Source organism: Spinacia oleracea, chromosome 2 (assembly GCF_020520425.1).
Source record: "Spinacia oleracea cultivar Varoflay chromosome 2, BTI_SOV_V1, whole genome shotgun sequence".
Lineage (NCBI taxonomy): Eukaryota > Viridiplantae > Streptophyta > Magnoliopsida > Caryophyllales > Amaranthaceae > Spinacia > Spinacia oleracea.
In genome coordinates, this window is record NC_079488.1 from 110,676,335 (window position 1) to 110,692,372 (window position 16,038).

Here is a 16,038-nt window from a genome sequence, read left to right on the forward strand (position 1 = left end):
CTTTTATTTTGGGTCCCAAACTTGCACTTCCCACTAAATATTACTCCTTCTGTTTCATAATTATAGTCCCATTTGACAAAAAATACGGGTTTTAATAAAAATGGAATATAGTACATGGAAAAGTAGAATAAAGTACAAATGATAATTGAGTTGGATGAAAAAGTAGAATAAAGTACATGAAAAAAAAAATAGTACATAGGAAAATGGAATATATAGTACATGGGTGGGGTTTTCAATACATTTTTAATTAATATAGTACATGAGAAATTGGGGATCTTAATAGCCAAAATTAGAAACAGGACTATAATTTTGGGACGGAGGGAGTAGAAACAGAAGGTTGTCAAAAGAGGTAAAAGATAAGTTTCTTAACGATGAAAAAAGAAAAACGTATACTGCCTTGTAGGGGGTTGGACACTAGTCGAGCCGGGCCGAGCCGAACTCCAAAAAGAAGACAGTACAGTGCCTTGATAATGCCTCCACACTCCAACATTATTATCACAAATGAAAGAGGTGGAAGGGGAGAAAAAATTGCAGAAACCTGGAATATTTTGATATTATTATGAATTTTTACAGTTATGCTTACAAATTGGCAATAAGATACGTACAATTGGTCCTAAGAAATTCAAAATTGAAATTAATGACTTGGTATCTTTTGAAAATCTTCACTGTAGACGATGAATCGGTCAAGTGTAGAGGGCTCGATAAATGTGAAAAGGAATAAAATGACAGTATTGCTATGCTATTCCTAGATTTGGTGTCTTCCACAAAGTTAATTCACATTAATCATACGCCAATGCCTCTCTGAATGAACTCTCTTTCCCCCCTTCGCATCTCTTTGATCACCAATTCAGCATTTTCCTGCAACAAAAATGACTGCGCATAAGTCAAGTGACAGGTGAACAAGAAATCACTTTTGTCCATCACAAACACTGATCTATTTTGAGAGTATGAGTTTTGAGTTGAGTTTTGTAAAAGTTAAACTTATTCTTGCTGAACATAACTTCTTTTTTTTATGGAAATAGAACATGCCTTCTTTTGTAAACCTGTTCCCATAAAAAACCACTTTTGAGAGTGAGTTTTGAGTTGTAAAATGGGAACAGGTTTACAAAGAAAGGCCTGTTTCTATTGCCACAAAAACAATTTATGTTTAGCAAGAGTAAGTTTAACTTCTACAAAATTTTACACTCAGCAAAAATTAAGTTCAGTAAGAATAGGTTACAGAGAACAGAGCCCTAGTTATAATGTTAAATGGTTATGGGAAAGCAACAACACCAAGAAAGTTAAATTAACATACTCCATGTTCAGCATTAGCTAGATAGAGTTGCAGTTCACCATCTTCCCGAAGAATTTTTGCCCCACATCCAGGAGAACTAACAGAGCCCACAGACTCTTCATCAACTATAGCAACTACCCCATCATTTCCTACCTTCATATCTGGGATCTGAAGATGAGAACACACGAATTCGCCTAAGTATAACAAAGTTCAAGTTCTTACAGTTTTTAGTAGCCACTTTATATAACTATGAACCAGTAACCACATACCTCATACATAGCCTCTGTAAGTACACTTTCCAGTTGGGATCTTAAACCCCTAGCGCCAGTATTCTTGACCATTGATTTCTTGGCAATTAATCTCAGAGCCTTTTCTGTAAAGTGAAGTTTCACCTAAGTATTGAAATAACAGATATGCACAAATCAATGCATGGAACTGACGGAAGAACAAGACTGTGATTTTAATTAGCTTATAAGTGTAGCAGAATACAAGACTTTCAAGTATGTACAAATTCCATGAGAAAAATGATATACTCCCTCTGTCCCTTTTTGTTTCCCCATTTTCCTTTTTAATGTCCCCTACTCTCCTTAACTCCTTAAGATTGTCCCGTACTGTAAAATGTAAATGACCAAGAAGGACCACCTGGTCCACCCCTTTACTCGTAATTCGCTGCATTTGCCCCGACTAATTTTCTCTCTCATCAACTCCTCCCAACCAAAATCTAAAAAGTAAGTACACACACTACACCCCCATTTGGGCAAAGAAAAGGGACGGAGGGAGTAATATGCAAGATACAGCATCATTTATGATGAGCTATTCCTGTTGCTCAAAAGTTTAAGACAGGGAGGATGGCAGCAAAGGTAAGTGACTAATATCTTACATTGTTCATAAAAAATAATTTCTTGTACTGCTTTCCAAGAGCATTCCTTGGTTCAGTAAGCACCTGCAGAGACAATTTAGGTCATCTATAAAACCGCTGCCTGAAATGGCATATTCATAGAAAAACATAACAAGGTAACAACCCACTAAGTCAGTGCACATCAATAATTTGCAAAATCCAACCAACAAAATATATATACACAACTAAGTAAGTAACTGACTAAGGCTGAGTGGCCTCAGTATTGGGTGCACATTTTTATCACTTTCAGCTGAAAGTACTTCAAAAAAATAAAATATTACATGTGAAGAAGAAAAGCTAATAAACATAGGAGAGGGATAAAGAGAGGTCAACTTGTTAAAGTATGGAGGATGGTTCTGCTTGCAATTTGGTGGTAGGGAGTCTTGGAAACAAAGAAACCAACAGATTTTAATGGGATAACCTACCCTCATCAAAGTTTCAAGCTCCTTAAAAGCTGGAGTAAAGTATTAGGTTCTGAGTGATACTTGACGTCTCTTGATTTTGTAGATAAATTGCTTCATGAAGGCTTAAGGGTAAGAGTACTTTTGTCCATATCCCTTGTTTTGTAGACGGTTGACACTCCCTTGGTGTCTCCATTACTTATCAAGATTCAAACGTACTTCCTCTACTTCATTAAATTTGCAACAGTTTAGCTTTCATGTTTGTGAATGTACAGCCTTGACATTAGTATCTCTAATTACATATTAGCAAAAATTATGAAAACTTGATAGTTTGAAAATATACAGAGGATAATCTGACTACAGTTACATAATAACACATAGTTTGTTTTATATAAGCAAATATATATACTAACCAACATGTTACAGAAACGCCAATTTTAAACCTTTGAAAAGGAAGAAACAGGTGAAACTTTGAACTTCAACTGTCAACTGTCAACTAATACAGAATTGGAGCTTTCTATATATTCTCAAATAATTTATTTGTCCTTTTATGTATATGTAATCATTCACCCAAATCAACGTCATCATATGATATCACAACTCACGAGGAACATTACCTGAACAAGTTGATCTTCAGTCAGGGATGATAGACTGACCAGAATTGGAAAACGGCCAATAAATTCTGGAATGAGGCCGTAGGCAATAAGATCACTACTTTCTACCTGAAAATAAGAGGGTTGTTTTTTTAACCTAACATTAATATAGAATGATTATTTCTAAATAAAAGAAAGTCCAACCACAAGAAACTAAAAAACGTTTAAAACAGATGCTAATAAGTTCATTCTTATCATAAAGTTCAAGTTCAAGGCAATCATAAGCTTGGAATTGTGAATGGGTAACAAAGAATCAAATCTTTGTAGTGTAACAGGGAGTAGATTCTCACATTCTCAAGTAAAGCTGAAGTCACCACAGCACTACCCCCTCAGCAGCTCTTAAGTTTTCCCGGACAGGTGCACCAAAACCAATTGAAGAATCTTGTCGTCTGGCAATAATCAAATTAATAAGAAAATCTCAAATGGTTTCCCCGTAACAGTTGATGCCCTTCTCAGTAATAATACCATAGTTCATAGCACAATACCTCTCCGAAATTGTTTTGTCCAGATCGATAAAGGCACCACCGCAGATGAATAGAATATCTTTGGTATCAATCTGCAAAACACCAATTGGCAAAATGAAGGTAAATAAAACATTATGTAGATTTTAGTAGAGCACTATAAAGTTAATGTTCCTTGTGAACTATGAAGCAGCCTGAATTCACATCACAGAGAGACCCAAAAGAAGGGGCAGGTCGGTGGAAAGGGTGATGTTTATCATTAACAATACAAAAAATACAACAAGCATTACACATTTGACTAAACATAACAGGAGCATGGCAATTTACTAAGCTTTTGCAATCTTATCATTACGCAGTACGCACTTATGCTGAAGAAGAAACCTGAAAAAAATTGATTGGACCGATAGCCAATACCTGATTTTGAACAAACGTCGCAATCCAAAACCTAATATCACCCAATCTCGAGTAACCTAAGGAGTTTAGGGCTATGCGGTAAAAGATAAAATGAGTCAAGGCAAATGAACCAAAACTCTGATTAATTGATCAAAATTAATGGTTGAATAAACGTGAAACGTGATCTTAAAGCAAAATGAATCCCATAAACTTCCAACTACCTAATGTACTATGTGGAATTACACATCTCTATTCAGATTCACTTCTTATCCCCTTCCTTCATTCTTGTCGTAATCAGTGATAATAAGGCAAGACTTCCAACCTAGAACTTACTGCAATAATTAGCATGGATAGAAAACAATGACAATCTATGTTTATACAGTCGACACATGGCGCAGTCATCTTCTTAATATTAAGTCAAGGTGCCAAAGTGGTATGCTTGTGCATTTTTTGGCATGGAGAAGTGTCTCAAACCACAACACAGACTCAAAGTGCGCGAATGTTCTCACTGATGTATTTACTAAAACAACCTAATTACTAGGTAATGAAACTTTCTCAAGCTAAGCGAACTCTGTTATCATGACTCATCAAAGGTATATTTTAAGGCCCTATTATGTTCATCTTATTTCCACTTATTTCAGGAAAAGTAAGTTTAGATAAGATAAGTTCAGGAAAAATAAGGCTGCACATGTACAATTACAACAAAACTAAGTTTTGATAAGTTCAGCACGGTGAAGCCTGATTTTCAGATTTTCCTCCGTTAGGACCATATTTATATTTGCACAAGTGAACCCCACCCCTGCGAACTAAAAGAGGAATACAGATTTGACAGGTTGATGAGAAGGTATATAAACTAAAAGATGAAGCATATGCAAATTCTTTTATAGAATGAAGATTTGTGTATCATACTTTTTACATATGAAACTACTATAAGGCCCTAATTCTCTACCTATACGGTAAAGCACCCCAATCTTACAGCTGCTCCTTCCATTGTGCTCCTATGGCTCAGCTTCTAGAAGCCTACAACAGCATCTTCAGCGGATAAATGGAAGTTGAACAGAAATCCTTTCTTGAGAAGACAAAAGTGTTTCCACTTTCCAAGTGCGCAAAAAATGCTTTGAAATTGGCTCGACCAGATTTTTAATTGATCATTCCCTTCCATTAGAAACGTTACTATACATTTTTAGTTCTGAATTATTTTTCCTGCTATGATGGCTCTTTATGCATACCCTTATATAAACAATTCAGTAGTGGAATCTACTCACATATGTTACACAACCACTTCCCAAGCCTTCACCCAACCCCTGGTCTAAATAAGAAAAGAAAGATTATCCTAAAATTCCACTGCCAATTAAATGATGAAATTGTATGAAAAGTGAACCGTTCAAATAAGAAAGCTCACTTGTAAGTACCTGAACAGGGTCAGCACGAGCAGGCTTTTTTCCACCTTTTTCAGGGACAGTCACAATCTGAGAAAGAGATAAATGCCATAAACATCAAAGAAAATACCACACAAATTAGAAAATTGTGTACACATTCTATAAGCAAGAGATTTGGCGATAATAGTGGCAGATTTCCACTGAATTGAGTAAAGAGGCATGATTAGCCCATACAGGAAATATACTGGCAAGATGTCAACTTGACCAGATTTAATATTCAAAGATGATCCTTCAAAAAATAGTAGTATTTTATAATTTCTTTCATTATAAAAAGCTATTATCATTTTGCAATGTAGATAATCTCAACTTCTTGTGCAACCAAAAAAATAAAAAGTCACTTCGTATTATTTTTAAATCCTTCTAAGAGTCTATAAGATTGGGGGGTCCACAACTTCTTGTAGAACTCATTATTTTTTTCCATATAAATTATTATTATTATTATTTCTATGAAATAAATCCTTTGCATGTGCTATTGTGCGAACAGAACACCTTATTGAAGTTGGAAAGGATTGGAGGAAGACAGCAGTATCGTAACCACATCGCTTATATCCACATGAAAAACCTCTCTAACCTTCTCCTTCGTAATAAACCCTTATTAAAGTAAATTCATTAGAGGGGGGAGGGCAGAGGCAGGCACCTTTGAACTTTGAAGCCGACTCGTATACCCATATGCAAAAAACAAAAATCACCTATCTACTCTCCTTCTCAATAACTCGTGTAACATTCCAAGGTCCCGCAGTAGCAATAGATTTCCACTGCAATCTACAGAAATATATAGAACACTGTCGTATTGAGCAGATAGTTCCTTACCAGAAGAAGAAATCTCATCAGCGTTAGCACCTTGGCCATTTCATTCATCACCCAACCTTCATCTCCTGTCAACTCCCTAAACAAAATTTAGACCACTGCTCCAACCCCTCACAAGTCACAATAATTAGTAACTACAACTCTAAAAGATACTTGGTAACCACTATTGTGGGGGAGGGAGCATTGGTGACCATGACATGACCATGCAATAGTTACTCCTAACATAACTCTTCCTTCTATCATTTTAGTATTTCAACCTTTCTCCTAAAAAGGAAAGTTTCTCAAAACATAATAGCAGGTATAAAGGATTTATTTCTCTTCGCATTATCCAGACTCCAGAATAGTGTTACTTAATTCACTAATCCCCCAGCAAACTGAAAAAGAGGACTTAATACATGAAAGTGGTACAATTTCGCCTAATGTACAAAACTAGGTAGCGAATTGCGTTCTGGCACCAAATCTTATACTGGCAAATTATATAACAGTGAACTCTAGAAAGATTGGAAAACAATGTTTTAAACTTGTGGACCTAGAGGAAAATGGTAAGCTCTACAATTCTACATACTGCTTGAAAACTTGATAGTAAAACTTGTAGGTGTACGACTAGCATCTCAGTGTCTACTTTACTACAGGAACAGTGGAGTTTTATATCAGTAACTTGAATATAGATGTTGATATTTTGTCTTCTCTTCTCCAATGTGAGACAACTCACATAGCACATACAATATAAAATGAGGTCTCAACAGAAGGACTTTTCGCGCTCCTTTCTCAACATAGATATGCATCAATGCATGTGCACAGCTACACAAGCACACAGGGACACCCGACTGTGCACACAGCAAGAATATAAGACTGCATATTTCCTTGATTATGGCAACAACACCATGAATGATGCATGATTTTGTTTTTAACTAAACCCAATAAAAAGCTTATAATCTTGGTCGTTCAGGACAATATGGAAGCAACTAACCACTGCATATCTCAAATATATCACTTTCAACTAAGCCCTATACCTGATCATGTATGTGTTTTTCCTCCTTTCCGTCTCAAGAAAATAATTATTTCTCACTTTTCTCTCTGCACCCCTCCAATCCTTATTCTCTCTCCATCGCCTCAATCCTAAAAATCTAAAATATACTTCACATTTCTTTAATAAGTCAAAGTGAACAACTGAATTATTCTCCCCTCTTTTCTCTCTCAATCCCAACCCTTTTTCATCTTTTACTCTATCAATCCACTTCCAAAAGATTATTAACATTTTAAGACCAGTATCAAACTTTGCGCCCAACCTGAATATAAAGACTGTCACAAAACAGATGAGTCGTAAAAAAGGAGGGAAGGGAGGGGGGGGGGGGGGGAGAAGATTGTCATGGCACAATAAATCATAATTGAATAAAGAGTCATGGCAATCACTTACAGTTCCTTCAAGGATTTTCAACAAGGCTTGCTGAACACCTTCACCAGAGACATCTCTGCTAACATTCATGCGGTCAGCCTGTATGTCCACAGATTTCTCTTGTATTAACATATAGAGTACGAACCCGTTAAAATAGTATAGCACTTACCATACGTAAAATATTGTGGTTTATCCCAACAAAAACATCAATGGGAGATTCAAAAACCTTTTTTGTGATTTTATCGATTTCGTCAATGTAGACTATCCCTTGCTGAGCAGCTTTAACATTGAAATCAGCAGCCTAGGAATTTCATATAAAGACCATATAAGAGCTTGCTTTTTAGAAGAGGACAAGAGTTAAAATAATCAAAGAAATCAAAGACAGGAACAAGTAACAAGACTAACAACAGAGATTGAGCCATGGAACTGTGGAAATCAGGTTCAATGGGAATATGCAAACAAGAAACTTGTTCTGCAATGTAACAGCTACATTAAGATGCAACACATGTATAAACTCACTTACAGTTGGAAAAAAAATTGTGAGCATAAGATTGGTAATTTTCTATCATCACAGAGATTATCTAACCAGCTGAATATTTTCTTTTGCTTTCAAATTTTACCCCATCACAAACTTACTCGTCCTTTCTACAAAGGGATGAGTGGAGGATTTTTAACCCAGCAACACTCAATTGCGAATGGTCAATCTTGCAGCCCTTTTAGCCTTAACACTTCCATTGTCCAGTCCATGAGCATCCCTCACAAAGAGTCTATAGTCTTTTGGTTTACACAACCTATCAATTTTCCAGATTAAAGACTTTCCAAGTTTCCAACACTTCCAAAAAGCTGTGAAATTTTAAAGGTTTTCAGACTTTACATCAAGAAGTTAAAATCAGTGTTGACTTTCTTTTAAGAAGTCTAAGAACTCTTTCCAGCATATACCCATAGGCCATAGGACATAAATTAGCAACTCAATGAAGTTGGAGAATTGAAAGTATAAAAGCAAATGTACAGTGATCCCATTGTCTTGAGCTAAAGGGGTTCCATCATCTCTATTCAGGGTAACTACAAGTCACAATTATATGCACCATCACCACCAGCACCCAAAAATAAAAGATAAACGAAAATGATCTTCTAGAAAAACAGAAGTTCAAAAAACATGCACATAAGTCTGCAAGTAACTAAAGCAAAACAAAATGAGCCAAAAAATGAAAGAATGGATTTGAACTCTGTATTTTGGAAACCTAGCCATACCGTAAATAACTTGAGTAATATTGACTCAACATCTTCTCCAACATAGCCAGACTGCAAAAAAAAGGCATCACACTTCAGTTTAGCACCCAAGAAGAGGCTAGAGCCGCTAGACTGCTAGAGCGTCCAAGAAGCACTCATAATAGAAAATATAGAACTTATTAGACCTTGGTTTTAAAAAGCGCAAGCCACAAAGGATGTTGAGTGCCAACCGCAAGATGAAAATCATACATCAAGCACACGAGGAACACTTTTATGGTAAAAGCCATAGATTATTTGGACTTCATTATTTGCAAAATACTTTATTGAGGGTTGGTTTTTAAGGGGGGGTGGGGGGCAAGAAAAGTAGGACAGAAAGTGAAGTAGGGGGAAAGGGAGGAACCAAACATATAAAAAAGAAGATTAATGGGGAGTGCACCCTGTGCACCTTGTAGTATCACATCAAACGCCTCGGATGCACCCCATTGTCCTTGTCTCGCCTAGGGTTGAATTGAATCGAAATGACTCTAATTATGTCATCCTCGATTCTGTCCCACGATAACCAACAATAAGTACAGAAATATATGAATGAGCCAGACGAGAAGAGCTGAGAGAAATCTAGCCATCTAGCAATCCAGATTGGTGATATTTGATGGGTGATGCATTTAGACTTGTGAAAATACTATAGTGAAAATATGAACAATCCAGACTAGAGTGAATTGACAAGCATCTAGCTGTCCCTGTACCATGCCTTGGGCTAACAGATACTGCCAGCCGAAGCACACATCACAAATCGTTCAGCACCATGAGGATGGAGTATGTGGGACTCCAATCCTAACGCCAGTTTGCAAGTCAGGGCACTATACAGTGTGCAAACCTGCTAGCTTCCCATTCATATTATTCTTGATGTAAGCATAACTGAAGTGTCCTTTTTCTTTATTTTCTTCTTCTTTTCCTTTTACCTTTGACCTTTGTTATTCAGACTCTTCGTTTTAATACCTCAGTACCTTGGTTGATGTTTAACATCTGGCATGCATATAGGCACTGAACATATTCTGGACCTAAAACATGACACTGTTTTGTAAAAAGGTCAAATTAAAGGCCTGCAACTCTGCATTTCTGCAAGAGTGAAAGAAAGAATCTTGCCTGTGTCAACGTTGTTGCATCTGCAGCGACAAAGGGCACATTTACGAAACGAGCAAGTGTCTTTGCAAGAAGCGTCTTTCCTGCTTTGCATAAGGCAAGCAACAAATATAGGTAGGAATTACTACCTACTTGAAACTGCCAAGAAAAACTCATGTTTATAATAATAAAAAGGAATCGCAAATTATTACCAGAACCAGTTGGGCCCATCAACATGACATTACTCTTTTCTAATTCTACATCATCATCCTCTGCCTCATTAGCATCTAATTCAGCTTCTGATCTAGTATCAGAATCACATAAGCATGGAAAAAAACATAATAAACCAATAACAGATAGCCTAAGAAATAAGAAATTACTAAAATTCAAAACTTGCATGCGTTTTTGCAACTCAAAAAGAAATGAAAATCTTGATAGGGAGAAACAAAAATGGGATTGGTTTTAGGGACAAACCCTTTCAACGAAGCATGTTGAATCCTCTTATAATGGTTATGGACAGCCACAGAAAGGACCTGCAAAATGAGAACTACTAATGTCAAACAACAGGTCTCTAACGGTTTAAAGCCACAAAAACTTCTTCAAGAAACCGAGAAATAATTACCACTAGTACAAAGGTATACAAGGATGAAACGGTCAAACAAAAACAGTGTTTCTACTCAGTTGACCTTTCTACTACACCCTAGATGAGACCCTCATTTCAAGCACTAGGTTAATGGTGCGATTTACTGTGGCACAATATAGTTACAGACAAAGAAACCACGGACTCCCCCCATCTCATAATTTTTGTACACTTGTCCGTATTGGTTATCCCAAATTAATTGCACGATTCACAAATGCCTTCTTATAGTTTTTAATACAACGTACTAAACTTTTTGTTGTAGTTTTCTGATGGAAACACTGTTATTATATCTTCCTCCCACCCTACACTCTCTTATTCTCTTTCTGTTCACCATTCTTAATCCCCATGTCAAGTGTGCAAAAAAATGCAGTACAGAGGGAGTATCATTTTTAGTTTTTTTACCTCAGATGAATACTACTCGTCAACAAGCATAAAACACTGAAACAAGGTTGTAATTCCACCATAGTTTTCAATTCTGATGTACACACTGTTATTATATCTTCCTCCCACCCTACAGTCTCTTGTTCTCTTTCGTTATTATATCTTCCTCCCACCCTACACTCTCTTGTTCTCTTTCTATTCACCATTCTTAATCCCCATGTCAAGTGTGCAAAAGATGCAATGTAGTACAAAGGGAGTATCATCTTTAGTTTTTTATCTCAAATGAACACTACTACTCATCAACAAACAGAAAACAAGGTTGTAATTCCACCATACAAGTTTGAAGTTATTCTAAGCTACGGAGTATAAAACCAAATATTATTAGCTCAAAGAGACAAAAATTTAAACCAAACAGCAGCAATTTAAAAACTAAATCAATAAGCTCACAGTCAAGAGCAAACCTTTTTAGCATGGGGCTGTCCAATGACAAACTTATCCAATCCCTTACAAATTTCCTTTGGTGTAGGCAAATACTTCCCTAAATATGCTCCTCCCCATACATTTTGACCACTCTCCTTTCCCCCATTGCGCCTATCTTTCCCCTTTCCACCACCACGGCCGTGACCATGACCATTACCCCTTGAATAATAAACCCCCGGAATGTACGGCGGAGTCGGTGGATTGTGAACCATCATTTCATTTCCAACCTTCGGAGGCGTTTTTCCATCACTCCCACCACCACCACCACCACCACCCATATATGAATTCTTCACAGCCTCCCAATATTGCACAGGAATCTTATAATCCTCAGTATCCTTAATTTTATCAACATTATCATCACCAAATTCACTATTTCTACCCATTATCATAATGTTATCAACACAGCTCCCAATCTCAAAAAAACTCCCTAGAACTGGAGCCAATTTGAAGGGATAAAAATCAAATTCAGATTTACAATTAGGGCAAAAACAAACCGCTTTACAATCAAAACCACCAACATTACCATTAACAATCAACGAATTAGGAGGAGCACTAAATTGATGATGAATATCATTATTAGAAAATAGAACATCAATTATCTTAGAACACTTAGGGCAATTCACCTCCACCTTAATTCTCCGATAATTCGGGAAATTGCCGCCCCATTTGCACCTCTCTTGGTTGCTCGCCGGAAAATTGAACAACGGTGAAGAAGTCGCTTGAATCCGCCTCCTCCGGTCTCCGGAAATGAGGATTCGCAGCGCCGCAGATTGCCCCAGCAGCCTTGTGCAACGGAATAAGCGAGACATTTTTGGAGCTGAGAAACCATGAAGGTTGGTGAAATGGTGGTCTTAAAGTCTTGGAGGAGAGAGAAAGAGGAGAAGAGCTGCATGGAATTGGAGAAGAAGCGGAAGTGTAGGAGAGAGAAAGCGGATAAGAGCTCTGCATTTTTTTTCCCTCGTTTTTTCCTCTCCTATCTTCCCGAGTTCCCGCTTGCAGAAATCCTTTGTGCAGAATGAAAAATTGACTCCCTTTTTTAACGAGAAAGACATAAAAGCCCCCTGATAGAACTTTCCTAAATTAAAAGTGGTAGTTAAGTTAGTTACGTATTTTGCAAAAAATTGGTCTTACAATTTGCGAGTGTACACCAAATAAGGCTTGGCCAGGTGATAAAAGTTTGGACTCATAATCTTAAGGTTGTGATTTGGAGGTGAGAAGAAGAAACAAGAAAATACAAAAGCACATAATATTGGTTGTGAAAGCTATTTAAACGCAGACTGCGTAACAGTCATAATCATTAACCTCATGTGCCGAAGAAAAGTTGTCATTTTAGTGCTTCTGTTTGTTTTATCGTACTTAAATTTGGTTCTATGATGTTTTTAACGTAATATAATCTTATGATGTTTTAGTTTATGGCATAATAATATAATATGTTTTAGTTGTTGTAACATTCAAGTTATCCGAAAAAATGGTATGCTTTATTAAGGTATGTTCCTTTATGGTATTTACATTAATTAAATATTTTTCAAATTAATAAATGTAAATTACATTAAGGTAAATAATACGAATTACATCACTATTAACGTGAATAAATAAAACCATTATTATTAAATTATCCTTATATGAAATTAAGTAGATAAAAATGTAGAGTATTAAAAAAAAAAAATTCCCTCCGTTCATGAATGTTAGTCTTCTTTTCGTATTGAGTTGTTTTTATATGTTAGTCCATTTTGGAATATTTTCTTATTTATGCAATATTTATCCCCATTGTACCCTTGTCAATATCCAAATGATCCACTTGTTCACTCCCAAGTAAACATTTAGCCTCATTAATTATTTATCTCTCCTACTCACCTGGTTTAGATTCAATTCTATTGAGATTTATATGACAAGTGTACATAAGTTGGATTGTCTTAGATTATAAAAGGGACTAATATTCAAGAACGGAGGGAGTATAAAAATTAACATAAATTAAACAATCTACCTTAATTAAGTGTTAGAAGTTATTAATATAAATAAATGAACAAAATACAAAATAGGTGGAGTATAGGGTAGATAGAAAGTGTGGTGGGGTATATAGAATATTACTCCGTAAAAGTATATTAGAGCAGTGAACCTGTTTTTTTTTTTTTTTTAGTTCAGTGGTGGAATGAAATTTTACACAATATTTATTTGTGAGAAAAATTATGTGGAAAAGTAAGAAACTGGTAGAGAGATAGTGGTGAATTTTTTATTTTTTATTTTAGTTAATTGGTGAGAGTGGTCCTAGTGAACCACCTTATAGTCCACATTACTCTACATACACCCGAATGCACAATGTACTAGGCTAATAGGCAGTGTGATACAACTCGTATTAGGCAATCATTTATAGAAAACTATACAAAGTAAATGAATAAATGTTGAATTTAAACGAATGAATATGTTGAAAGAGGTTTAGAAAAATTGTAGAAACTATCCATGGAAAGGAGGAACAAAACATTCAAGAAAAGCACTGGTAGCTTGGAATCAATTATGTTTACCCAAGGCTAATGGGGGCTGTGTTTTTCATGCGGGAAAATATTGATATGCTGTGTTTTTCATGCGGGAAAATAGGTCACGTTAAGCAATTTTGTAATCTCGGAAGTACTTGTTTTCCAGATAAGAATAATGAGACCGACAATAATAGTCATATTAAGGAAAATACGGTTCAGCCAAATTCTAATGCTAATCCAAATATAGAAACCATAAATAATAAGGGGGAGGATTTTGGGGATAATCAAGATTATGGCCCATGGACAATAGTTACGAATAAACGGAGTAATTATCATAGTAAGCATAAACTGGATAATTCCAGAGGAAGAAACCCAGGAGCAGCCTTTAATAACGCTAGAATAAATGACTATGGAAAAAATAAATCTGTGACTTTTAATGGCTCGAAAAACTTTTCGGGCATTGTTCACCAACATGGGAAAGACAATCTCTTGGTTCCTTCTGCCCAATCAAAGAAATCCACTCAACATTCAGAAGAGCAACAGCATCTTAATAATAATGAACAAAATATTTTACCCACCTCCCCAAGGAAAGTAGCTGAACAGAGTAAAGATATTGATCAACACGTGGATCAATTCTCAAAGCAAATGGAAGCATCTCCATTGGAGGACGACATTTTAAACCCTTCAACTCCCTCAGCTGCTTCTCTATTAAATACAGTTCTGAGTGGGCAAGGAAATTCCAATCTCTCTCCTCCTTTTCCATCTTTTAATTCGTCTTCTTCTTCCATTCCTCCCTTTCCTTCTGCTTCTTCACCTTCACCTTCTAGTTACTGTTCTCCCAATGGATCCAAACCAAACCCCCAAATCGACATGCATGGAATTAAATCAACTACCAATAACCACCTATCAGAGACGGCCGACCGATCAACGGAAGAGGAAAGATTATGGTCAAACACCGGTCACTACCCCACCGAGATTGCCGGACGATCCGTGGGAAATGAATCCACCACGAACTCTCAATCTTTTTCCAGCTTATCCAGACACTGCATGCAAGATAACCAAGGGTCAGAAATCAACCTGGGAGGAGCTGAGGAACAGCATCACAACTCTCAATTCGCTGAAGTATCAGGGAGAATCATCAACGACCCTCAACCTCAGCATCTCAGTGGACCCTCACTCTCCAATTTCGGTGGGACCAAGTGTAACACCCCCAATTTCCATACCTGTTTAGGTCTTATAGCGGAAGCATAAAATAATAAATTAAGGGTATTACCGCCACATTTAGGTTACAACCCAAATGTAAGGCTATATTATCCATCAATAATCCAACCTTTATAAATAAACCAACATTGTCATAATTAAATAACTTAAACCAACTACCCAAAATATAGTTACAAACTGAATTAAATAAAACCCAACTGATTGTCTTTAGGTGATTTACGTTATTAATAACTTGCTACTAGTTGTTGTGAAACGGTCGCTCAGGACGTGCCACGCATACCTGTAAATTGGAAAAACATATACAGAAGGGAAACCACAAATCAGTGGAAATTGAGTAAGTACTACTTCACCCTGTAAAACATTTTCGAAAACCTTTTTCTTACTTTGGAAAACATTTTATCTTAAAAACATTTCATGCACAAATAGCACGTAACAAGCACACGCACTCAGTCCATAATTAACAGTTAATTAATTACTTAGAGGTAAGAGAACAAGATAATTCCACCATAATTGTAGTTCGAGACTACCACCCTAATGGGTGTAACCACCAAAATAGGTCTTAGTCCTTAAGTGTGCACACCCCCAGTGAGTGTTTTTAACTCAAAGGAGTAGATTAAGCCTAGGTCGTGCTAGTTAGCTTCGACCAAAATATTAAGACACATTGTGTCGTACCACCAATATGTTCACCACCTTAGGGGATCCTACCTAAGATGCCTTACCAACCAAGTGTATTTCACTGTAAATGGTTATTGTTAAAGGGGTTACTCGTAATAAG

The 16,038-nt window shown here is 36.4% G+C and overlaps 1 protein-coding gene and 1 pseudogene across 1 annotated transcript; one reads left to right on the plus strand and one right to left on the minus strand.

Moving 5' to 3' along the window:
• Window positions 1–528: 528 nt before the first annotated feature.
• Window positions 529–12,594, minus strand: LOC110796130 (CLP protease regulatory subunit CLPX1, mitochondrial-like; annotated as a pseudogene).
• Window positions 12,595–14,099: 1,505 nt separating this feature from the next.
• LOC130467713 (uncharacterized) lies at window positions 14,100–15,293 on the plus strand. Its single transcript, XM_056836315.1, has one exon. The coding sequence runs from the start codon at window positions 14,100–14,102 to the stop codon at window positions 15,291–15,293; it is 1,194 nt and encodes a 397-aa protein (XP_056692293.1).
• The last annotated feature ends 745 nt before the right edge of the window (window positions 15,294–16,038 follow it).

Coding starts and splice junctions, on each gene's coding strand:
- LOC130467713 (XM_056836315.1), top strand. CDS start 14,100: ATGGGGGCTGTGTTTTTCATGCGGGAAAATATTGATATGCTGTGTTTT.